Here is a 23,999-nt window from a genome sequence, read left to right on the forward strand (position 1 = left end):
CTGCCAGCACAGAGTTTACTACTGACAGGAATGCAAAAGGAAGGTTCCTCGGCCCTGCTCTAACCCCATATAATATTTTAATATAGACTCAAAAGGTTATGCATTAGCAAGAACCTTCATATGGCAATGTAAACAGCACCAGGCCCTGTCCTGGTCAGACTATGATCAAGTGGAATGGCCAGAAGTCATTAGGGACAAGGTGTAGCCATCTAACCTTGCTTGCAAGGAGAGAGTATTCAAACATTCCTTGAAGTTTGATCACACAAGGCTAAACAAAACAGGAGATAGGGATGGCACACTCAGAAAAGCCATGACTTAGGAATGTTTAGATTTATATGGTATATATTTCTAACAAGCAGCAAACGTGTGTTGTGCAAAAATAGCCAAAATTATGTCAGAATTTCACCCTTTTGATCCTATACGCCATTGTAGTAAAGTTTTGACACGATTTAGCAGTAATAAAAACATCTTCGGTTCACCTATTAACCATTTGTCTATTCTGTTCTGAGGAATCAAAAAAGTCACTTTTACTCAGGAGAAGTCATTTCTCCATAAAAGCCCTGTGCTGGGACTCAAGATAGCTGACAATCTTCTCTTCGATTTCCATGCCTTGGGCCACTTCGTCATCAGAAAGCGACAGCTGAGTCTCCGAGTCCTTGGTGACCACAATCACGGAGGTTCTCCGGGAGTCCAGCACGTTGGCAACCACCACCTGGTGGCGGTATTTCTCCAATGCCTGCTTTGCTTTGTCAATCAGGATGGAAGGGTTTGTTTCCAGCTTGAATGAGATCACAAACGCCTCTGGAGCCCATTCCTTAACCAGAGGGGATAACATCTTTGGCACCATCTTCATTGTGATCTGCAACAAGGAAAGGAGTATTAGACAAATTCACAGAGGAGATGGCCACGGCTAGAGGCAGTAATGATTCTGTATGCCAGCTGCTGTAAACCACAGGAGGGGAGTGCTCTTGTGCTCAACTCCTACTTGACAGTTTTCTACAGGCAGCCAGTTGCCCACTGTAATATAGGATGCTGGACTAAATGGCCCCGTGACTTGATCCAGCAGTGCTCTTCTTATGTTCTTAAGAAAGAAGTTCAGCATAATGCACACACACTAGGCCTGGGCGATATATCGCCCAGGACCGGTATGAGGAGCAGACCGTGATGTCGGTTTCACTCAGCAGTATATTGCTGGTGAAACCACCACAGCTCCTGAGTCCTTCTGCTAGCAACGATCACTGGAGGCACTTGCAGGCAGAGCCAATGCAACTTATCTTTTCAACATTGCAGTATATAGCCAAAATGCAATGTTTGGCTGGTGATACACAACATATTTGAAAAGCTGATATCGCCTAGCTCTAACACACACATGCTCTTGATGCAGCGATAGCCTGAGCTTGGGAAAGGGATGGGTTGGCACAGAGAGAACCCAGCCTTTATAAACAGTCCTAATTTAAAAATCAGGGAACCATTTCTACCTACTCATTGTTTGACAGAGGTTATAACTGTGTCGCAACCCTCTCACTTATTTCCACATTTCAAGCATTAGGTACCTTGCACACCTACAGCTATCACTGGAGCTGCAACTCTTGTTGTTTACACATGGACTTTGCTGAGTTTCCAAACACCCATCCCCAAACCTCCCTATAAACCAAGCACCTTGCCTTTAGCTTCTCTTGCACTAAGAGTAACTAACTTGATTATGATCCAAGCAAGGTAGGTTTGCCTTGTATTGGACTAGCCACCTTTTACTACTCCATAACTGCACTGGTGGTTCTGGCCACAAAGTCAGTTTTCTTCCTGCCTGCTATTCTGTGAAAACAAACATTGATGTTCCTTGGGTTTGATATTTATTTGCATTTCTTCATTTGTCCCAGTATGATCATTCCATGAACATGTGTACAGTACAAACAGACACACAAGCAGATCTAGTAATAGGGCCTAGACTGCCCTGTCCACCCCAGATTCCAAGGAAGAGACCCATCCCAGGGCAACAGAGGAAAAGCTGGTGAGTGCTCCTAGAGGGGGAATATCAAAAGGTGGAGCAAAGTAACAATCTGGTACTACAACCCAGGGTTCTGGTGCTTGGCTACAGGCCTCTGTAGTGGATAAATATATTGATGTATATGTTGATAGGTAGCTTACATGTGAAGAAATATTGTTAGGAGAATCTGTGAGTGTTTGTGCAGGGGAAAACTAAGCTTAGGACCAATCTGACATAAATTAGACACTGAATTCTTGCTGAATCAGGCATCCATCTCTGATAATGCAGGCATTTCCCCTCTGAAAATATTATTTTATTTCTATGCATGTGGAAAGCAAAGGCAAAGGAATGCCTCTATATAAGCCTGTCTAATTTACAGGCCTTTAGCCACTACTTTTGTGGGTTCCCCAGCAGCCCCTGTTGCTCTGTCAACATAAAAGTAATCTTATACATCACAACTGGAGTGCTTAATTGGTGCATTTAATGGTGCTTAATGGTGCATTTAACTGGAGTGCTTAATTGGTGCTATTAATGGACCACAAGTCTCCAGGAACAAAATTCCAGTACCTGCTGAGCTCACCTGTAGGGGTCCATCAGTAGACTGGATCTTATGCTCAGGCATCTCTGAAGCTGGGATGTAGAAATCAGACACAGCTGCTGCCAAGTAAAACATGGCACTGGAACCTGGTTGAGGATTAAGCAAGTGAGAAAAATTGGTACCATAAGTGGTGCTAGTTGAAAGACCTCCACAACAATTCCCACATGAATGTGCAAAATTTTAGACTGGAAGGTTAAAAGTTATTTTGAATTTATTTAGTTTCCAGAGTGTTAATGTTAATAGAAAAATTTTAGAAAGTAAAAGTAAAAAATCCCTAAACCATAAAAGCGGGCATGGGGGAGGCAGAATGCATTTAAACTTATTATCTTAGTCTGTTTTAATTCAAATAGATGATTGTTCTTGACTGCAGTCCTGAGCACACTTACTTGAGTGTAAGCCCCTCTGAATCAGCAGTCCTACTACAGAGCAAATGTGCTCAGGATTGGGCTCCAGAGCTGCAAGCTTCAATACACAAACCTGGATCCATATTACCCAGTGGAAAGCACCACCCAACAAACATGCTCCAGAAACTGACCCACAGAAAACAATCTAGCATTGCTGGCAGGAACTCCCAGGCTCACACTTGGAACCCAGGAGAAAACTGCTGCCTTTCCGTACCGGCAATACTGAGGTGGACGAGCAGGCGCGGGCACCACGCCCTCCTTTCCTCCGACCTCCCACCACCTCCGCTTACCGAGCGGTGCGAGGGCCCGGGCGGCAGCGCGCAGGAGCGCCAGGTACTCCACCAGGCCGGTGAATTCGAGAACCAGGAGGGCGTCCTCCTCCTTGGCGCGGTGGTAGGCCAGCAGCGCGGGCACGAGGTCCGGCAGCGCGCTGCCGCTGCAGTCGACCACGACGCGCTGCCCACCTGCGCCTCCGCTGCCGTCACCATCGTGCACGCGCAGAACGTCCAGGAGCGCGGGCCCGCTGAGCGGCAGGGCGCGCGCCCAGGGAAAAGCCGACCGTGTGCGGTAGAGGAAGCAGACGCCGTAGCCGGCGCGCACCAGCCTCTCGGCCGAGGCCGCCCCGCGCCGCCCGCTGCTGAAGTTCTCCAGGAAGCGGACGGCTCGCGCCTCCAGCGGGACCTGCGTCCCGCCCGACGTCACCAGAGCCACGCGACGGCCCCGCGCCCGCTGCGCCTCTGCCCACGCCCGCACGCGCCGCTCCGCCTCGACCTCCACGGGAGACACCGGAGGCACCTGCTCGGCCATGGCGGCATCGGCAGAGAAGGAGCTGCTCTGGCACCGCGAGCGTTGCAGCTGGTTCTGTTTGCGCTACTTCCGCTTCCGGGAGAGGTGCTTTCATGCTGCGTGTGTCGCTCTAGCCGCTCCTTCTCTATGGGCGCTCCCTTGAGGCTTCAGGATTGGTTGGTTGTGCCGGAAGCAGAAGGAGTGTGTCGGAAGTCCGGCCCGACGCCTTAGCGACGGCTCCCCTAGCAACCGATGCGTCGGAGCGATGCAGACGCAGCAGCTGGTGCCGCTCGCGTTGCCTCGCGGGCAGAAGCTCTTCTGCGAACTGTGCCGCGGGCCGGCCACGCTGCGCTGCGGATCCTGCGCTGTCACCTACTACTGGTGAGCGGGGCCGCGCTCCCTCCTTCCCTGCCCACACCTACGCCCGTAGGCACGGCATGCAGGCAGGCATTCGTAGGGTGAAGCTGGGGAGGTGCTATGGAGCGGCGTCCTCAGGGGCGGTCGCCTCCTGTGGGCTTATTTATTTATTTATTTATTTACTTATTTTGCATTTACATGCCACCTTTTTCTCAAGGTGGCTTACATGGTTCTGCCCACCCTCGTTTTTAATCCCCCACGACAACCCTGTGAGGTAGGGTATAGGCTGAGGGGTGAGCTTGAAGGCGACCAAGCGGCGATGCGAACCCTGGTCTCCCCCAGGTCCCAGTTCGACAGGAATAAGGAAGGGCCAGGTCTGGTGATGTGTGGCTTTTTAAAGGTCTATCCAGCAACCCCCTTTTGAATGACGGGAATGGATCCATAAGCAGAGCAAGCTTTTTGGCTATATTTTATTTGTTGTTTTTTTTAAACAAGATTTATGTACCTGTCAGAGCTGCCTCCAGGTCCCAGCTCACAGAGGACCAACGCTAGGCTGTAGTTATGTACAAAAGTCTTTATTGAGATTCAGTCTCCATTTCAAAGCCGCAGCGTGCAGCTCTACGTCCCGACCTTAGACCGGCGAAGTCCTGTCTGAGTCTCCTCCCCCTCCACACCAGTTTAAGACTCTCGCTTTGCTCCACCTCTTCCTAAGTTCCTTTCTCCTCTGGGCCCTCCTGCCCGCTAGAGTCTCATCCTTCCTGGACTCCTCTGACGCTGACCCTGACGATTCTTGCCCCTCCTTCCGGCGGGCTTTAGGACCTGGTTCCCTATCCGGGCTACCTTCTGTGCCGCTCGCCTGTACCTTTGAACTTGGCGCGCGCGCCCAGCCTGCAACTTTCCTCTTAACCGTTAACTCGCTCTCCGATGGAGGCGTGGTCCACCCTGACTCATCTTCTCTCGCTGGTGGTGCATATGTGGGCTCTGACACCTGGGACTCCTCCCCCCCACTACGCTCTGGTGGGGAAGCTGGTCCTGATTTGCAACTGCTGCTCTGGGAGTCCCCGCTGGCCCCTTGCTTCTGGGGTGTCCCCCTTGGGTCGCCCCTTGCCCTACCCATCGGCGCCCCCTTCTGTGAATCTTCCGATTCGCTGGAGAGGCTCATGGAATCTATCGGGCTGCTGTCATATTCTCCTACGCTGCCCTCGGATTGCTTCCCCTCGCTTTCCATCTCCTCTCCTCCCTGCGCTCCCGCTGAGTCCCTGACAGTACCGCTTAAGGAAAGAAAGAAAAAACCTCCAAGTGGTTTACAAAGAATATAAAATATTTGTTGATAATAAGGAAACTGTAAGCATGATAAAACCCAAATATGGATAAAACTGACAGTTTTACCATATATATGCACACTATTATTTCTGTTCCTTGAGATTATATATAGAGAAATAGATATATAGATATAGTTGATATAGAGAGACTGTGTGGTGTAGTGGTTAGAGTGCCAGAGAGACCAGTGCTCAAATCCCCACTCCTCCACAGGGTTGTTGTGGGGATTAAATGAGGGTAGGGAGACCACCTTGAATTCCTGGTTGGAAAAAAGGTGCAGTATAAATGTAAGAAATAAATACAAATATATTAAATAAAAAGCAAGCAAAATTTCTCTCTGTCACTGATCGGGATGCTTTAAACTGGTCACTATTTTTTTGTTCTTTCTATCTCTGATTGTCATCGTCCATCTGTCCCCCCCATTATTTTATTTATTAATTTATATCCCACCTTTCCTCCAAGGAACTGAAGCTACCTTGAGTGTTATGTAAAGAGATGCAGGATATACACCAGAACAATAAAGAAATTGTTTATTTTTTCAAATAGGGTAATATCCGACACTTTAGTGTACCAGGTGGTAAGATTGGCCCTTTCTAAATTTTTCCAAAATTGTGTGATTGTCATTCTAGCCACTATAGCAGATGTGCTTTTTGTTACTCTTGACAAATATAGATAAAAGTGGTAGCTGAGAAGTTGGGATAATGTGGCAGTTTAGGATCTTAGCAATTTCTCTGCATGCTGTTGCCTAAAATTATTGCACTCTAGTACATCCCTACCATAGGTGGAAGTTTATCCAATTTCTGTACATCCCCTCCAACACCTTGGAGATGCAGATTAATATTTATGTGAGAGTTTTCTAGGAGTCAGGTAGCATTTATGAATCAACTTTAATGACAGGCTTGTGTTTAACTCGTAAGTTTTAGTGATAATTTTAAGAGAATATTTTATGTACAATACTTACAGGTTTTTGCAATTAAGCAGACTATCAATTCCATTAATTAAAAAGAAATAAAATGAATAAACAGTTGTTTTTTATACTAGTAAACTGCTTAAAGCCTATTTTGGCAGAAAGCACTATATAAATTACCTAATATTATAACTGATGCATGCATCACAATTTGCGCTGCTAATAGCCATGTCTCTTATCTTTTCTCAGCGACGTAGAACACCAGAGTGCCGATTGGGTCAGCATCCATGAGAAAATATGTCAACTTCTCATCCCTTTGCGTACAACGTTACCTTTTTACAATTCGGAGGAAGAAAGGAAGCATGGGCGAGAGCAGAAGTTAAGAAGAGAGGTGAGGGAGTGGTCCAGGTCCGGGAGGTTCATGGATGAACAGCAGGGTCCCATTCAGTTCAAATAGGGAGTGGCGATCCTTGAGGTGTTGGGGTCCTGAGATGTGTCAGAATAGGCCCCGAAGCAAACTGGTGGCTAGAACAGTGCAAGTACAGTGGTGCCTCGCAAGACGAAATTAATCCGTTCCGCGAGTTTCTTCGTCTAGCGGTTTTTTCGTCTTGCAAAGCACGGCTATTAGCGGCTTAGCGGCTTGAAGAAAAAGAAAAAAAACTCGCAAGAACTCGCAAGACGTTTCGTCTTGCAAAGCAAGCCCATAGGGAAATTCGTCTTGCGAAATGACTCAAAAGACGGAAAACTCTTTCGTCTAGCGAGTTTTTCGTCTTGCGAGGCATTCGTCTTGTGGGGCACCACTGTACCAAAACTAGTCATCAGAAATAAACAACAACAATAAAATCTCTCTCTCTCTCTCTCTCTCTCTCTCTCTGTGTGTGTGTGTGTGTGTGTACCTGAGAGTGGCTTAACAATCCATGCTTGTCCACAGAAATTCCTGGCCGAGTTGACCCAGGCAGTCGCTCAGAATTTTCTTCTTGAAGGCAAACATGAAGATGCCATTCCAGCTGCGTTGCATTCGCTGAAGTTCAGCATCAGTGTACACAGTTCAAATGCTGTGGAACTGGTGCCAGCATACCTCATTTTAGCTGAGGCAGGTCTGGGTGAGTTTGGCTGGAGCTGTGCTGAAGTAGTTCTGTGTCAATTTCTAGACAGGGACAATGGTCTCTTGTTTTTAAACATTGTAATCGTGTTTTGCGCAGGGATTACGTTGCGGGGATGGCGTGTATACAACAAAACGTGTATACTCAAACTGTCCCCTTGGAACCACCCCCATGTGAGCATCCTTACCTTTCTGTTGCCTGTGCTGAGTGGGCTTTGCCCCCCAAAGCAATGCAGAGAGCAGATATATACAGTATGATCACAACTTGCACATGTTTAAGTTGTGCGGAATCAGTTGTGCACAGTTGAAGCCTCCTGGTTGAAACTGCACAAATTAAATGCAGACAAGGTGGAGATCTTAAAAATTCTTTTTTGCATCAGCAAAAACTCTCTTTTCCTGGTGCAGGAATAGCTTTTAAGCTCTCTGCCTTGCTTACCAGGCAAGTCCTACTCAGTTCACAGGCTCTGGGGTGCTCTCTCAAGATGTCTCAGGGTTTTCCAAGATCTTGATCAGGATACTGTTTGCACTACAGACACAGACCACCACAGATTGCTGACTCTTTCTTGGCTTCTCTCCTTCCTGCCAGGCCTTGGGCACCTTACCCAAGCAGAGGAGTACCTCTCACAAGCCCAGTGGATTATCCTCAAGAATTCCCACTGCAGCAACGCCATTCAGTCTGACTTTCATCGCAACCTGGGCCTCCTTCATGCCGCCAAAGGGAACTTTGAGGACTCTTTGTACCACCTGGCTAATGACGTAAGCCTCTGCTAAAGTGCTAGGTGGACCCATGTTGCCCCCCAAATGGCTACACAGAGCTGCCTCCTGTTTCTTGACATGCCACAGCTTGAAATGTATTCTCTGGTTTCTCACTTTAGTAGGGAAGAGACTGGAAAAAACCCTAACCAGTGACTTGGATAGTAGAAATTGTGACCTGATCCTCAAGGGGGTCTCCAGGCCATAGCAAAAGACTGCAAGACTTGTAGAATAATGCTCAAGGCTGTTACCCACATTTTGGGGTAACCTGACCTTGGTTGAGGTTTTCTTTGGTTGTTTCAGGCCTTCAGTGAACAAACATGGACATTCGAAGAGCCCTGCTAGATCCATTCAAAGAGCCATCTAATCCCACATCCTCTCTCCCAAACTGACTGGCAGGTACTTCTGGGGGAGGCCAGAAGCCCACTGTGGCTGTTTCCCACATCAGCAGCAACCGATTTTCAGAGGTAGACTGCCTCTTAAGGTGGAGGTTTCATTTAACTCTCATTGCTGATCCCCATGGTTAGACCATCAATTTGTATAATCCCCTTTTAAAGCCATCTAAGCTAGCAGCAGTGTTCGCATCATGTTTCATCAGTTCATTCTTTGAAGAAAAGCTTCCTTTCTCTCTCCTAGTCTTACTGATAGACCCCAAATTCTAACGTCATGTGAGGTGGAGAGTCACTTTTCCCTCTCTGCTTTCTCCACACCCTCTATTCCCAAGGTATATACAGCTGTCTTGTACCAAGTCATACTACTGTTTAGTAGCTTTGCATATGAACTGCTACAATTGTCAGTGGTTTTCTGAGATTTCTGACAGAGCAAGATACCTCTTCCAGTCCAGCTAGAAGAATCTCTTAGGTCAGTTAGACAAGGTGACTCAGAGCCAGTGTCAGACTAGGACCTGGGAGACCACAGTTCAAATCCCCTTTCGACCATGAAGCTCACTGGAGTGACCCTGGGCCAGTTACTGCCTCTTAGCCTAACCTACCTCACAGGATTGTTGTGGGAACTGAAAGGGTAGAACCTTATATGGCTTATAACTTTATATGAGAGATGTACACGCAGTCAATAAATTAATGAACTTTGCATGCTCCTGCTCCAACAGAACTTGCACCCAATAAACTAGTGGTTGTATTCAGTGTTGATGCTGCTCAGAGTAGTCCCATTGAAGTGAGTAAACATTCCTAATATAGGCTTGTGAATTTCACTGGGTCTATTCTTAGTTGAACTCAGTTGGATACAGCCCTATATATAACTTTTCTCTGTTCCATATTTCAGATTCACTTCCATCATGGTGGTAGTGCTGACCCATATAGATAATCTTCTGGTTTTTATAGAATTGTAGAATTGGGAGGGAGCATAAGGGTCACCTAGTCCAGTCTCCTGCAATGCAGGAATCTTTCGCCCAACATGGGACTTGAACTCATGACCCTGTGTTTAAGAGTCTTGTGCTCTACCGACTCTATGGTGGTTGGTTTTTTTTTTTAAGAAAATAATTTTAGTTGATTTTATCCATTGTATGTTTTTAATAATCTTATTGTAGAGCCCTTAGAAACTTTGGCGATTTCAGTGGTGTACCAATAGCTGAAATAAATAAATAAATATATATATTTATCCCATTTCAGATTTACTTTTCCTCTTGTGCCTTCGGAACAAACCACATGGCCGTCTCGGGGGGGTACTTCCACATGGCCAATGTCTTCTTCCGTCAGAACAGAATGGACATTGCCGATTCCCTGTACACTGAGGTCAGTTGGCTTGAAGTAGAGGTGATGCTCAACGCGGCAGCCTCATCTCAGGTTCCATCTGTGGTGTAGTGGTTAAGAGCGGTAGTCATGTAATCCGGGGAACCGGGTTTGCGTCTCCGCTCCTCCACATGCAGCTGCTGGGTGACCTTGGGCCAGTCACACTTCTTTGAAGTCTCTCAGCCCCACTCACCTCACAGAGTGTTTGTTGTGGGGGAGGAAGGGAAAGGAGAATGTGAGCCGCTTTGAGACTCCTTAAAGGGAGTGAAAGGCGGGATATCAAATCCAAACTCCTCCTCTTCTTCTTCTTCTTCTTCATCTCCCCTCTGTGTCATATCCCTATGGAAAAGTGTTATTTTTCTCAAGTGTGCCTTGCGCGCGCACACACACAGCCAGCTGTGCATTGTTGGTAGCAGAAGTGGGGGGATATAGCAGCTATATTCTGGATCAGTCCCAAGAAACGTTCAAAGGTGGCCCCAACATACAGTGGACGGTAAGGGGATAGGGATCACCACACCCTTTTCTTCCTTGCTTAATGAGCCCTCTTCTCATCAGGTGACCAATATTTGGCACCACCATTTCAGCCACTTCATCAGCCTCCAGTACCACACGCTTATGACCCCAGCAGAACTTGATATGCTTGCGGAAGAAGAGGAGACTACAGAAGAAGTCCTTGGTAACTTCCACTCTTTCAGATGGCTCCCCCTTCTCCCAATTCCAAGAAAATGGGGTGGTTTAAAATTCAGGCTGCTTCCCTCCTCCTGCCAGAGAGTTAGGTGGGGGCAGGGCAGAGAGATGCCTCTTCTGAGCCTGCTGACTGTGGCACATGGCTACATCTTCTGAAAAAGAAACAATATTCCTCCCCGTTCCTTTTCTGAGCTATTATAACATCCGCAAGTGGGTGTAGATTCAGTCAACCATATGAGGCACCTCTTTTTACCACATATCTGTATTTTGTTTTCTCTTAGAGGTGAGGGGCCTTCATCCCATGAGCCTTTTTAGGCTCTCCAGGCTCACATGTCACACTCACCTGCCCTGCACCTAGTGTCATATATGACACCATTGTATACGACATCAGGCACAGAGGGCAGGTGAAGACTGAGCTCAGCCAAAACAGTGTTTGTAGGCACTGTCAACCAGCAGTCGGTAATGCCCTGCAAAACCTTCTCAAAGCAGTGTACAAAACGGAGCTTTTCACCTGATGTCCTAATGATTGACAAGTAAGCTGGCTCAGATAGCCAAGATCCTCCATACTCTGGCCATGTTTCATTACTTGACAGGTGCATGGAAACTTTGCCTACAAGGGGTGGATGAGATAACAGCCTGATCCATTGTGCTAAAAAGAGAAAGGTCCCCTTCAGCTCGGTTTGGTAAGGCTCTTGCCTAAACAGGTCAGCCAGGCCACCCAGGCCCAGAGATGGACCGTGCTCCCTTGACTGCAGTAGATCCTCCTTCATGGAGTTCCCTTTCTCCCTTACAGATGCAAAGCAGCGAGCTGAAGCAAAACAGATGCTGAGCGCCATCTTAGAGATCCGAGAGCAGTCTCCGCGACCTCAGCTGCCTCAAATAGCCAAGATCCTCCATACTCTGGCCATGTTTCATTACTTGATCCTGGATGTGCCAAAGGCAAGTTGACAATGGTGTCTGTTTGGGTTGAAATACATCACATATGCCAGACCAGTGTCATCACCTGGCATCCCTAAGCAATTGCATCCTGACAGGGCCTGCCAGCAATGTTTGCTATGGTCTTTGTGTAGTTTTTCCCCCGCTCGTGCTGGCCCAGCATTCTGAACAGGGTGCAGCATGGGAAATTAAAATGGGGGTTAGACCCAGCTGCTCGAGTTGTTGTTGCCCCCTGACCAGTTTGTGCTTGGCTCCTTGAAACCTAGAACTTATACCATGTCAGATTATTTGCCCACCTAGTGCAGCATGGTCTGCTCTTTCCTAGTTTTGGATCAAATATTTCTTCTGAAACTTTTCCTCTTGACAAATTAAAGAGGCAGATGTGGTGCCGAACATGGAATGATACTCGGAGCGGATTAATTTTTGGTGTGTGTGTTTTCAGTGCTTAATATGTTCAAAGGAGGCTACAGAGGGAAATGTCTTGTTGGACATCATTGGGAAAGGAATTGAAAATAGAACTGCCAGTATTGTAGCGACCTTTGTACGAATAGATGGGGAGACCACACTTAGAAGGTTGTTTCTCAGTGCCACACCTCAAACGAGACATTGTAGACCAGGAAGAGGGACCTAAAAGAGGAAATGAAATGATCCAAGGGCTGGCAGAGTTGCTCCTGAGGAAAGGGCTTTTCATTGTGGAAAAAAGGAGAGAGTATACTGTAAAATGATGGATTTGTGTGGTTGGAGAGATGTTTTCTCCCTGTCCCATAACACTAGAACTTGAGACATCTAATGAAGCTGAATGTTGGAAGATTCAAGACAAATAAATTAGTTCTTCACACAATGCATAGCTTAAACTATGGAAAATGCCCCTGTAAGAACTAGCAATGGCCAACAACTTGGATGGCTTTAAGAGAGAGCTAGACAAATCCATGGAGGATAAGGCTATTGGTGGCTACTGGCCACAGTGTATCAACGGCTATGTTCTTCCTCCAGTGGTAGAAGCAATATGCCTCTGAGTGTCAGTTGTAGGGAGTCATGAGCAGGAGAGGGTCTTACTTGGGGGGTTCTTGTAGGCATTTTGATAACTGCTGTGGGAAATGGGATGCTGAATTGATCTGCTCCAACAAGGCCTTTTGCCTGCTTCCTTTTCTTTAATGAAAATACTTCGCTAAACTACTCATTGCCATTTGAAACAGCAGCAGGAGTTCCCTCCCCTCTTCTTCCCGCAAGTGGCCCAATGGGAATGATGTTACATTATGACACAATGTGGTTCCCAGGGGCATTGCTGGAGAAACAGACAGGAGTGCTTTGTGATGCAACATTTTGTTGCGTGCCCAGCTTACCTATTTAAAGAAGCAATTGATGATCAGCCCCATTCCATCCAACAACAGAGATTGTGTGAGGAAAGGAATATTATGTTAACTGGAGCCAGGGCAGGGCTAATGGGAATCAGGCATTTAAAAGAAAGTAACCTTTTTAACAATTGATAAGGAATAATGTTGCATGTTCTTTCTTTCCTTCCTTCCTTCCTTCCTTCCTTCCTTCCTTCTCGTCACTCTCAGGCTCATGAACTTGTGATGAAACTCCTGCAAGTTATGAAGAAGCTGCCCAAGTATGAACCAAGCGAATCACTTCACCAGTTGGTTAAATTGTTGAAATCCAAACCAATCTATGCAAAATAGACCCACCACTGTCACCCTCAGGCCTGGCATCCCAGATGAACATTAGATGCCAGTCGCTAATCATCCTTTCCTGTTTCTACTTCCAGTTTTAATTAAATTGGCACTTCTTAGATATATCTGTAGATTATATTCTTCAACCTGGAGAGGAGCAGATGAACCTCCAGTCCATTTCTTTCCAATTGCCAGAGGCCACTAATCTTCCCATCTGAGCCCCCCACCAGCTGAGTAACAAAATCCAGACGATGATAAATATGCCTTGGGCAGAGAGCAGGCAGGACCCAGACATACTTTGCAGAGACAGTTGCTTCAGATTCCTCGGCCAAATGGAAGAGAAAAACTCACACACACCCCCTCCAAAGGGAGCTGCTAAAGCTGAAAGCAAAGTGTGGCCTTTAACTGTATCTAGGGGGCTCTCTGGCCTCACTGCTGTCCCAAATCACCCAGCTGCACAAAATTTAAAGCTGTGAAAATTAACCACCACATTGGGTTTTTTTAAAAAAAAATCTCTGTGCATATGAACGTACAGTTGCACCCATGTCTATATGGGTCATGGTTTGGCTAGAGCAAGGCAAACCCCAGAGCCCAAGCTCAGGCAATATGCTAAGCCATGATTGCTCTGGGTAGCCCAGGAGCAACAGGATGTAGGGAGGAACGAGACCCGCATGCGCTTGCTGTGGGAGGGAATGATGTTCCAGATTTATTATAGCAGCTCGCTGAGAATTCCCTCAGGGAAGAAAGTAGAGGGCCAGTGAGGGGGTGGCCTTCAACCCTCAAGGTGAGCAGGCAGGAGATTCCTTCAGAGGACCCCCAAGCCCAGGCTGACCCCTCCCCCTCAAGGCACAGGATTTCCTGCAAGGGCTGAAATGAAACCACATGACACAGTCCAGGGTTTTCAAACGCTCATTTCATTTATTCTGTCCATACAAGGTTCTCCTTTCTGTGTGTCTTTTTTTCTTCTCTTTACCCTCCCACCCCTTAACCATTGGCACTTTAGAAAGGAGTTCATTCTGACATCACACCATACACAGCAAATGCAAAAAGTTAACATTTCATTTTCTTTGCAATTCCTAAAAACATATTGTCCTTTTTTTCCAAGTATGGTCGTGTCTTCAATTTAAAAACAGAAAAATAAATTTTAAAAATACTTATTTTTAAATAGCTGTGTGTCCATTTTCTCTCTTTGATTTTTTGCAAACCTGCCAAGAGCTTCTATCCAAAAAACACACTTGCTCAGGGTCCTTTAAGGGCTTGGGGTAGTTGACTATATAGAGGAAGGTCTAAAATGTCAGTGCATTCAGATGCCACTACAGTGCATATTAATTTTATCTATACAAACAAACAAACAGTCATCTTAGTCAAATACAACTCTTGCTAGAGGACCTAAGATCTGTTTTATCATATATTTATTTACAGTAAAGTTGCTTGTCCATCTGAAGCCACACTATAACTTAGTGCTCTATTAACATGGTGGAACAAAATAAAATACATATATATATATATATATAATATAAATATTTTCCAGTCTATACACAGTAAGCAGGAAATGTGTGCAGCCAATTTTCACTGAGTCTCTGTCATTTCAGTGAGTCCAGGGTGCTAAGGGAGAGGAGAGGAGCTTGCCGGAGGCCCTCTGCAGCAGACACAATAGAACTGTGTCTTTATGGAGCCTTTTGGTGAAAGGAGATCAATATGTGAGGTTCGGGGTGTTCTTTTGGATTCCTCTCCTGCCCCCATTTCCAAGGCATTTGTCACACCGCATGTCATTAAATGTCTGGAATTTGCTGGCAGAAGGAACAGCCGTAGCCACCGGCTGGCTTAGAGGGCTCTAAAAGGAATTTAGACAGGAGAGGAGGGCCTTTCCAGCACTAGACTTCTGTTTCCATGGCTACTGGTTAGTGGAACCTCTGTCTTCAGGAGCAGTCTACCTTTGAAGAGCAGAGGTGGGCAAAAAGCAAGCGGGGTGCTTGTCAACTTCACGCCCTCCCCTTGTGACCTCAGTAGAGGCAGCTCATTTGTCACCATTTGAATACAGGGTATTTAATGATCAGACAGACCTTTGGGCCTGATCCAGCTGGACTCTCCTCATAGGGTGGGGAAGCAGTAAGGAGGGAGGGCATTAGTGCTGAACAGGGAAACCTTGGGTTATGTCTGCTTTGTTTCCTCCCATCCCAACATGTGGTTGTCCACTAAAAGCTAAGCTATGTGGAGCCAGCCAGGACATGTGAAAAGACCCTCACCATGACATAATAGCCTCAAGGGTCTTGCCCTCCCCCCACCTACAATTTTAAAGAGGGAACAAATGGCTGCATGAAAGCTTTAGGGCAACAGTGGGGAAACTTCCAGGCTGAGGGCCACATTCTGGATACAACCAGAGTCAAAAGTGGGCAGAGCAACAAACATGCCTCTTTGTAGTTTACCTTTCAGACATGCAAAATCAGAGGTGGATACACACACATATATGTATATGTATACGGATGCCTCTCCCCAGCCAAACAAGCAAGAGACACTATCACACCGCAGGGTCAGAAAGGGGCACGGCCCTGCGAGAGTCAGCTCCCGTGCCTGAGCCTTTTAGGGCCGCTGCTCTGCCAAACCAAAAAAAGATTAAAAATGCAATGCTTGCTTTTTTCTGAACTGACTCACTTCTCTCAGCTTCCCCTCTGGCTGCAGCCACCTCTCTCCTCCTGCTGAGGAACGGTAACTGACAGGCAAATTACATTTGGGTGTTAAAGGGTAGGGGTCCTCAATCACTGACCTTTTAAGAAAATATCAAACCTCCTTTTTGTAACAGCCTTATGGGAAGGATAAAAGACGCAACCCCAATCGTTTCAGGGCCCAACCCAGCAGGAAATTCTTTTGTCATCATGGATCAGTCCTACAGTCTCCCCACACCCCTTCAATATTTTTTTTAAGTGTTTCATTAAAATCAGAATCGGAACAGTTGTCTTTGGATTAAAATGGGCTGCTTCTGTTATTGCAAACTTGGAAGGCTTGTGTGTGTGTGTGTGTGTGTGTGTGTGTGTGTGTTCCTGCTGTTTTTTTTCCTTCTAAAAATAAAAGTGAGGGTCTGGTCACTGGAAGGACTTACTGCTGCCCCACGGAAGAGGCTCGGCCTCAACCACAGCCGCGGCTTCCGAACCTTGTCAGCATTGAAATCCTGGACGTGAAAAACCAGCTAACCGTTCCTAGGGCTGGGCGTCAGTTCGTCGCCTGGAAACCAGGCGGCAGCCCCGGAAAGGAGGCCTCGGCGCCTGCTTCGCCATGAGCCTGGCTTCTGTTTACAAGCGTCAAGAACAGGCAGCAAAGGAAGTGAAGCGAAGGGAGGAGCCGGTCGGGTCTTCGGGGCTTAGACTTGGGAGTCTGCGCCCAAGCTGTGAAATTCATCCGGCGTCTTGTTGTCGCTCTGCCCACCGCCCCCTTGGCGGAAGCCGGAGGCAATCTCGTCAAAGGTGCGGCCCTTTGTCTCGGGCACCTTGAAGTAGGTGAAGATGAAGAAGAGGATCAGGAGCACCATGAAGATGATGAAGACGTAAGGGCCACAGACTTCCTGCAGGGAAAGAGAAAGAGGCGGGTTTCATATTGCTGGATCTGCCCCATCGGTTTGGGGCTGTAGCTCTGCCTGAAACCCTGGAAGTCACTGCTGCCAGTCAGTGTAGGCAATAATGAGCTAGATGGACTGATGGTCTGATTCAGTGTAAAGGCAGCTTCCTATGTTCCTGTTGTGTTTCCCAACTGTATACCCTGGCCCTGGCAATTTCCCTCCCTCCCTATCTTATTTCATAATTTATTTTATTTCACAAAATGGATACACTGCTAGATTGTAGAAAACCTCAAAGTGGTTAACAAGAAGAATTTTAAAAAATGGTAAAAACAATTAAAACCAGTTAATTGACCAATGCTTCTCTTTCATACTTTTCTCATCATTTAAGGGTCCTGAGCACCCTGCTGTTTTGCCTGAAAGGTCTGCAAATTAAGAGTACTTTAAACAGCCATGGGTTTTCCCAAAGGATTCTGGGAGCTGCAGTTTATTACGGGTGCTGAGTTTGAAGACCCCTATTTCTCTCAGAGAGCTACAATTCCCCAGGGTGGTTTAACCATCCATCCCTCGTCACAGGGAATTCTGGGAATAGTAGCTCCAGTTCCCTCACAGAGTTACAACCAACGCGACAAACTACAGCTCCCAGAATTCTTTGGGCGAAGCCATGGTATTGTAGTGCTTTAAATGTGCAGTGTGGATATTGCTCTAATAACATTGCAGTGCAATACGAATGTAAGCTGACCATTAGGAGGTGCATTGTAAAGAAACACCCGCCCCTTGACTCAAGGAACTGAAGCCCAAATCTATGGGGAAGGCCGCCTTTCCCAGAGTGAAATCAACTTGCCTCAATGTACTGAAAGCTCATCCCCACAATGAAGTTTGACGTCCAGTTCGAGAGGCCGGCCACAGCGAAGGCTGCGGGCCGGGGGCCTTGGCTGAAGAGCTCTGCCACGATGAACCACGGAATGGGGCCCGGGCCAATCTCGAAAAACGCCACAAAGCCAAAGATGGCAATGATGCTGAGGTAGGACATCCAGGCCATTTGCTCCTAGCGTCAAAATACAAGACCAAGTCAGAGCCAAATACATGCATGGGCGTCTGTCCTCATTGCCCACAACATTTGACCCTCTATCCCATGAGACAAGTGAGTCTGTGAGTCAGAGAGCAGTCAACCTAAAGTCATACAGGGAGCATCACAGGGAAACTGAGCCCTAAATAAAATATTTCTGTATACTGCACCACACGTAAGCTCATCATTGAGCTGTTTCGTGCTGCCCTAAATTTTTTTTTTTTAAAAAGGATGTATTTTATTTTTTACTTCTAAAAAGCCTCAGAGCATTCTCCCAAGTGTGCAGACAGTACCTTCTGGCTTCCATTACTGCAATTAAAAATGTATTCATTACTTAAAATGGTGCTCCTCTGCTTTTCCAGTAGGCTCTTTCCCCACCCATTTCTAGAGCTAAGGCTGCTCCATCTGGTGTGCAGCTTTGCTACCTGAATGTAGTAGCAAACCGACTGCTCTGAAGGGCATGCTTACAGACCAGGGGTGGCCAACGCAGCACCTTCCAGATCTGGTCTGGCTTCCAACTCCCATCAGCCCCAACCAGCATGGCCAGTGGTCAGACATTATGGGAGTTGTAGTCCAGCAACTCCTGGAGGGCACCACGTTGACTAGCCCTGTGGTAGATGAAGGAAAGCAAACTGAGACAGGGACCTAGCCGATTTTCCTTATTTATTTACTCCATAAAATTTATACACCGCTTGATTCTAAGGGGGGGCGGCGGGCAACCTCACTGCAGTTTGCAAAAATAAAAAAAAAACATAAAATCAATAAAAACAGAGACTTAAAACATGCAAAAAATAATTAAAACAAGCTAGAAACAGATGTACACCTGTCTGGAAAGGCTTTCCTTTAATAAAGTGCATTTAGCAGGTGCTGTAAAGAGTACATTGAAGGTGCCTCCCTGCTGTCTATAGGAAGGGAGTTCCAATGAGCAGGTGTTGCTACAATATAAGGTTGATTTCTTGCAAGTACAGAATGGCTATTACCTGGCAACTATAGCAGCACCAATTCCTCAGACTGAAGCGGCCGTGTGCGCATTTATGGGGGGTGGGGGAGAGAGACAATCTTGCAGGTCAACTGGTCCCAAGTTCCCAAGTTGTTAAGGGCTGGGGCATTGGCCAGGATACTCTGCAGTTATTTCAACCCCAAGAGGTGGAGGTATATTCTCAGCTTATTTAATTGTCTTCTGATCAAATGCCACTCACCAGAAGCGCCAAAGCGATGGTCATGAGGACTGCGCACCCTGCCATTCCAGCCAGGCCCACGAGGTGCAGAGTCCGCCGTCCGGCCCTCTCCACCACGAACAGCTATCGAAAGGGAGACAAAGAAATGAGTTCCTCTTTGGCAGGATGAATAAACCAGCAGGGCTCTACCCAGAGCAGTCTGTCCTAAGAAATAACTTTTGTTAGAAGTTCCTGGGAAGCCCAAGGGACCCACTCACAGAGGAGCTGCTTGTTGTGTTTCTGCATGACTTAGAAGTTGTTTTAAAACATAGACCACTGGTCTACCTAGCTCTATATTGTCTATGCTGAGTGGCAACAGCTCTCCAGCATGTCAGGCGAGGGGAGTTTATTCTAGCTCTACCTGGAATTGCTGCTGGGGACTAAACAATTGTTGGGATAGCTCAATTGATAAGAGCACGAGACTCCCAATCTCTGGGTTGTGGTTTCGAGCCCCATGTTGGGCAAAGGACTCCTGCACTGCAGAGGTTGGACTAGATCCCTTTCAACTCTATGATTCTACAGTGGTACCTCTGGTTACATACTTAATTCGTTCTGGAGGTCCGTTCTTAACCTGAAGCATCACTTTAGCTAATGGGGCCTCCTGCTGCTGCGCCGCCGCACAATTTCTCTTCTCATCCTGAAGCAAAGTTCTTAACCCGAGGTACTATTTCTGGGTTAGCGGAGTCTGTAACCTGAAGCGTCTGTAACCCGAGGTACCACTGTATCTGCATGCAAAGCAGGCAGATGCTCTGCCACTGAGCTACAGCCCTTGCATCCTCCTGTTGATCAGTCTCCGCTGCTGGAGGCAGTCATTTGAGTCGCTCCTCCTGCAGCAAAGTGGCAGAATGACTCCAGAAGAGACAGACCTAGAACAAGGACTCGTGCAGAAACACAGCAGGGCATATTCCTTCGACAGCATTGGATAGGCATGGGCAAACTCTGGCCCTCCAGATCCTGTTAGCTAGGGATGATGGGAATTGTAGTTCCAAACATCTGGCGGGCCGGTGTTTGCCTATGCCTGGCATAGGAGCACAAGAGCCACCCATTTCAATTTGGGATTCTCCAACCTGCATGCCTGTTTTGGACAGCAGAGGTCCCATACAGAGAGGGACTTCCCCCAGGAACCCTGCACAAATCTCATTATCTTTAAAAATATCAGGGGCCTGTATTTGGGAGGGGTTAATGAATGCAACTAACATGGTTCTAGTCCGAGAAGCACTTAGTGGGATACAACCAACTGCAGATAGAGACTGCAAGATATGTGGGACACCATTGCTGCCCATGAGCTCCAGTATTAAAGTACCCCCTGGCATAAAGATGCCCCCTGCCGCTATATTTGGAGCACCCCCCTTTTGCCAGCAGCGAAGGAAGGCACTTACTGAGACCACCGTGAAGGCCGTGTTTACAACTCCTGACCCAATGGTAGCATAGACAGGCTGCTGCACCCCAGATTTTTCAAAGATGCTGGTTGAATAGTAGAACACCTAGGAAAAAGAAAGAAGAAATGTAAAGAGGTGACCTGCATAGGACCAGTGTCCAGAATCCAGCATTGCAGGGCACGGGAAGCTGCCTTCTACCAAGTTAGAACATCAGATTAGCTCAGCATTGCCTTAAATGACTGGTAGCAGTTCTCTGGAGTTTGAGGCATCTCTCCCAGCCCTACCTGGTATGTCACTGGGGACTGAAAGCAAAGCAAGTGTTCTGCTACTGAGCTATGGCCTTTCCCTAAAAATAAAACAAGATTCTAGTCCTCACTGTAATGCATATAAAGGTAAAGGTAAAGGGACCCCTGACCATTAGGTCCAGTCGTGGCCGACTCTGGGGTTGCGGCACTCATCTCGCTTTATTGCCGAGGGAGCCAATAGCCAGCATGACTAAGCCACTTCTGGCGAACCAGAGCAGCACACAGAAACACTGTTTACCTTCCCGCTGGAGCAGTACCTATTTATCTACTTGCACTTTGACATGCTTTCGAACTGCTAGGTTGGCAGGAGCAGGGACCGAGCAACGAGAGCTCACCCCGTCGCAGGGATTCAAACCGCCAACCTTCTGATCAGCAAGTCCTAGGCTCTGTGGCTTAACCCACAGCGCCACCCACAATGCATATAGGATTGATTTAATCAGCAATTAGCCCTGGTATAGGAGGAAAGGGGCAAAGAGAGAAGATTCCTAGCCACGAATGGTGTTGCTTCAGCAGACCACTCACAGAGCCTCTTCACCCTCAAACCAACCACCAGCTCCTCCGCTCCTCTGCAGCCACTTACCGCATTGATCCCAGAGAGCTGCTGGGAAAGCTGCAAGATCACGGCGATGAGGATGGGCTGGCGGTACATGGGCGAGCGGAAAAGCTCCGGGATGGTGACTTTCTTCTCCTGCATCATCTGCCGGCTCTCCTCCTTCATTTCCTGGAGATCACTGCTGACGTCGGTCGTCCCTCGGAGCTTCTTCAGGACTGAAGAGAAATGAGGGAGGAATCAGGTGAGATGCACTCATGACTTGCAGGTGAAGTAAGGAAGGGGGGGGAGAAAGAATAAGACAGTGCTCTTACACCTTTAATAGTTACACATAGTAAGCTACACATTAAATGTGCACGAGCCCTGTGTTTTCTTCTCTTTTCAATCACATGATGTTTGCAGCAACTATTTTATTTACTTGTGACATTTCTAAACTACCCTTCATCTCAAGGGATCCCAGAGCAGTGGATAAGACAGCACATGACCTCAGTCACATAGCTCCACCCAGAAGCATGCTACCACTGTGCCACATGCCTCCATGGGCACTGAACATGTGCAGGCCCCACACTAAAGGCCTCTTTTGAAAGGAGGCGGCTGCTCACCACTCTTGGCTTTGTTCTCCTCGTTGCGGTTGATAAGGAGGAAGCGGGGACTCTCTGGGGCAAAGGGCAGCAGGATGCATTGCGCCAAGGCAGGAACAAAGATGAACCCCAGCAAGAGCGGCCACAGGCTATCGCTCCCCATGATCAGATCCATGCCGAACACCTGTAGAGGATGACATAATAATAATAATTTATAATTTATACCCTGCCCATCTGGTTGGGTTTTCCCAGCAACTCTGGACGGCTTCCAGCAGAATATTAAAATACAATAATTCATCCAATATTAAAAGCTTCCCTAAACAGGACTGCCTGACATAGTAGGGAAGAGGAGGCAGGTTTAATCTGGGAACTCTGAATCTTGGAGGGGTAACAGTGTTTGAGAGTTCTACATTTGCCTGGATCTCTCAGGGTGTTGTTATGGGGTAGCTGACACAAGCACTCTCTCTCTCTCACACACAGTCTTTTGTACCAGGCCTCAGATCTCCTGTCCTGACTCCCCACTTAAGAAAAAATTCTTGCAAAAAATATTGGGTTCTAGCCAATGCTCCTCCTACACAAAGTAGACCATTGAAATTAAAAGACAGGTCCATTCAATGGGCTTACTCGGAATGAAGCTGAGCTGGGTACATCCCAAAATAGTTACAAATAAAACATGCACTTGTATCCACCCAAATTCTACTCAGAATAAGCCCCACTGAAATTAATGGACCTAATTTGACCGTGTCCATTTCACCGGGTCTGTCCTGGATTGGACTAGCACTAGGTACAACCCACAATAATTCATCTACACATGTAAACACGGTTTCATAACGTCATGCATCCATTTACAAGAAGTCAATCACAGTTTATCCACTGTGGTTATTTACTGGGGGTCTTTGGTTATTGTTCTTCTTTTAGCAAAATGTAGGATTATAGGAATGAAAGTAGGGAAGGCTGAACACAGTAATGGAATGTTACATTCCCATAACATTCCCATAATTATCAGACTCCATTCTTCAATCAATGTGTTCAGTGCACATCCTTCAATATCTATTTCATAATATGCAAGTGCTATAGCCCATATGGGTGGTGGTGTTTTTTCAACACTGTAGGATGGTCAACTACTTTATCTGACTTCTAATGTCTTGTGCTGACTAATTTGGCTGCAGTGATCACAGTCGTTGCCAAACTTTTGACATTTACTATGCCTTCCAGCTACTCCAATAAAGTATACCTACAAATGTGTGAGGGGACACACACACACACACACACTTTGCTTATGGAGCAACTTTCCCTCTGAAACTCAGCTTCAATTTGCATCCATGTGTTACAAATCAACATACGGAAGTTGTATGCTAAACTGCCCCATTTTTATTGCTTTCCCCTTTGACATTTATACTTGGAACTGAAGCGGACTTCCGGAGGCGGCGCGAACGGCAATGGCGGTCCTTTTCCTTTAGTGAAAGGGAGCTCTGCAGAGATCGGGTCTTCCGCTATGGCGAAGCGGAGACCCGCGTCTGAAACCCACAGGCAGCAAGAGCCTGTGGTCCTGGGACTCAGCGGGCGCCAGGAGCGACCCTCAAAACGTTGAAGAGACCCCATAAGGAGCCTCGGATCGTGGAGGGGGTTGCGGCGCTGTGAGTCGATCGCTACTCTGCAGAGTGAAGCCGCGCAGCTGCTGCCGGTAAGCCCTGACCTTTTTTCCTTGAAACGTTCGGAACTGAAAAGCAACAACCCGTGAGTAAGGAAGGACTTTTTAAAATTGGAGTCTAAATTAATGGAAATTTGGCTGAAAGCGGAGAGATGTTAAAAGGAAGTCCGTCTTCCGCTGCTATTTAAATTTCAAAGCAAAAAGAGCTGGAGGAGTGGAGCCACTGTAGAGGTTTTTTAAACCATCTGATTTGAGCACCCACTGAAGCTGCTTTGAGACAAAGTAAAGATTTAACTTAATTACTGGATTTAACCTTTACTTGGACTGTGATAATCTTCTTCTATGGGAACTACAGATTTTGACTGAGAAGCCCAGGTACTTGAGCTGCCTGAACAGTAAAACTGTCAGTTTGCAGACTTGGCTATTGTGGATTTGGACTTGCAAC

At 47.0% G+C, this 23,999-nt stretch overlaps 3 protein-coding genes across 5 annotated transcripts in view; 1 reads left to right on the forward strand and 2 right to left on the reverse strand.

The window, feature by feature from the left end:
- Positions 1-311: 311 nt before the first annotated feature.
- PPCS (phosphopantothenoylcysteine synthetase) lies at positions 312-3,855 on the reverse strand. The gene is made up of 3 exons (XM_079987232.1): positions 3,277-3,855; positions 2,565-2,668; positions 312-859 (listed from the first exon to the last, which is right to left on the reverse strand). Exons 1-3 carry the CDS (start codon positions 3,791-3,793, stop codon positions 542-544), a joined length of 939 nt encoding a protein of 312 aa, XP_079843358.1. The 5' UTR covers positions 3,794-3,855; the 3' UTR covers positions 312-541.
- Positions 3,856-3,914: 59 nt separating this feature from the next.
- ZMYND12 (zinc finger MYND-type containing 12) lies at positions 3,915-13,380 on the forward strand. Of its 2 annotated transcripts, XM_079987177.1 has the most exons (8): positions 3,969-4,153; positions 6,606-6,747; positions 7,288-7,459; positions 8,045-8,214; positions 9,840-9,962; positions 10,515-10,635; positions 11,440-11,585; positions 13,145-13,380. In XM_079987177.1, the coding sequence occupies exons 1-8, from the start codon at positions 4,038-4,040 to the stop codon at positions 13,262-13,264; spliced, it is 1,110 nt and encodes a 369-aa protein (XP_079843303.1). In that variant the 5' UTR covers positions 3,969-4,037; the 3' UTR covers positions 13,265-13,380. The 2 variants fall into 2 exon arrangements, with proteins under 2 accessions (XP_079843304.1, XP_079843303.1); XM_079987178.1 differs by lacking the exon at positions 6,606-6,747 and having other exon boundaries at positions 3,915-4,153.
- Positions 13,381-13,764: 384 nt separating this feature from the next.
- SLC2A1 (solute carrier family 2 member 1) overlaps positions 13,765-23,999 on the reverse strand; it is a 46,135-nt gene continuing 35,900 nt past the window's right edge. The window contains exons 5-10 of one of the 2 annotated variants that reach the window (XM_079987054.1): positions 21,925-22,087; positions 21,353-21,540; positions 20,468-20,572; positions 19,071-19,172; positions 17,643-17,850; positions 13,765-16,807 (exon numbers count right to left, since the gene is read on the reverse strand). In XM_079987054.1, coding sequence (XP_079843180.1) covers positions 16,611-16,807; positions 17,643-17,850; positions 19,071-19,172; positions 20,468-20,572; positions 21,353-21,540; positions 21,925-22,087 — 963 coding nt within the window. In that variant the 3' untranslated portion in view covers positions 13,765-16,610. Of the gene's footprint in view, positions 16,812-17,642; positions 17,851-19,070; positions 19,173-20,467; positions 20,573-21,352; positions 21,541-21,924; positions 22,088-23,999 lie in introns of both variants that reach the window. The other variant, XM_079987053.1, reaches the window with a different exon arrangement.

This window comes from Podarcis cretensis (genome assembly GCF_951804945.1).
Source record: "Podarcis cretensis genome assembly, chromosome: 8".
NCBI classification, from domain to species: Eukaryota; Metazoa; Chordata; class Lepidosauria; order Squamata; family Lacertidae; genus Podarcis; species Podarcis cretensis.

What these genes read in the sequence shown, in the direction of transcription:
- PPCS (XM_079987232.1), bottom strand. Translation starts at nt 3,793, where the DNA reads ATGGCCGAGCAGGTGCCTCCGGTGTCTCCCGTGGAGGTCGAGGCGGAG. An exon ending in CCGGGCCCTCGCACCGCTCG is followed by an intron (nt 2,669 to 3,276) that starts GTAAGCGGAGGT and finishes ATCCTCAACCAG; the next exon opens with GTTCCAGTGCCATGTTTTAC. An exon ending in CTACTGATGGACCCCTACAG is followed by an intron (nt 860 to 2,564) that starts GTGAGCTCAGCA and finishes TCCTTGTTGCAG; the next exon opens with ATCACAATGAAGATGGTGCC.
- ZMYND12 (XM_079987177.1), top strand. Translation starts at nt 4,038, where the DNA reads ATGCAGACGCAGCAGCTGGTGCCGCTCGCGTTGCCTCGCGGGCAGAAG. An exon ending in TTTAGCTGAGGCAGGTCTGG is followed by an intron (nt 7,460 to 8,044) that starts GTGAGTTTGGCT and finishes CCTTCCTGCCAG; the next exon opens with GCCTTGGGCACCTTACCCAA. An exon ending in TGTACCACCTGGCTAATGAC is followed by an intron (nt 8,215 to 9,839) that starts GTAAGCCTCTGC and finishes ATCCCATTTCAG; the next exon opens with ATTTACTTTTCCTCTTGTGC.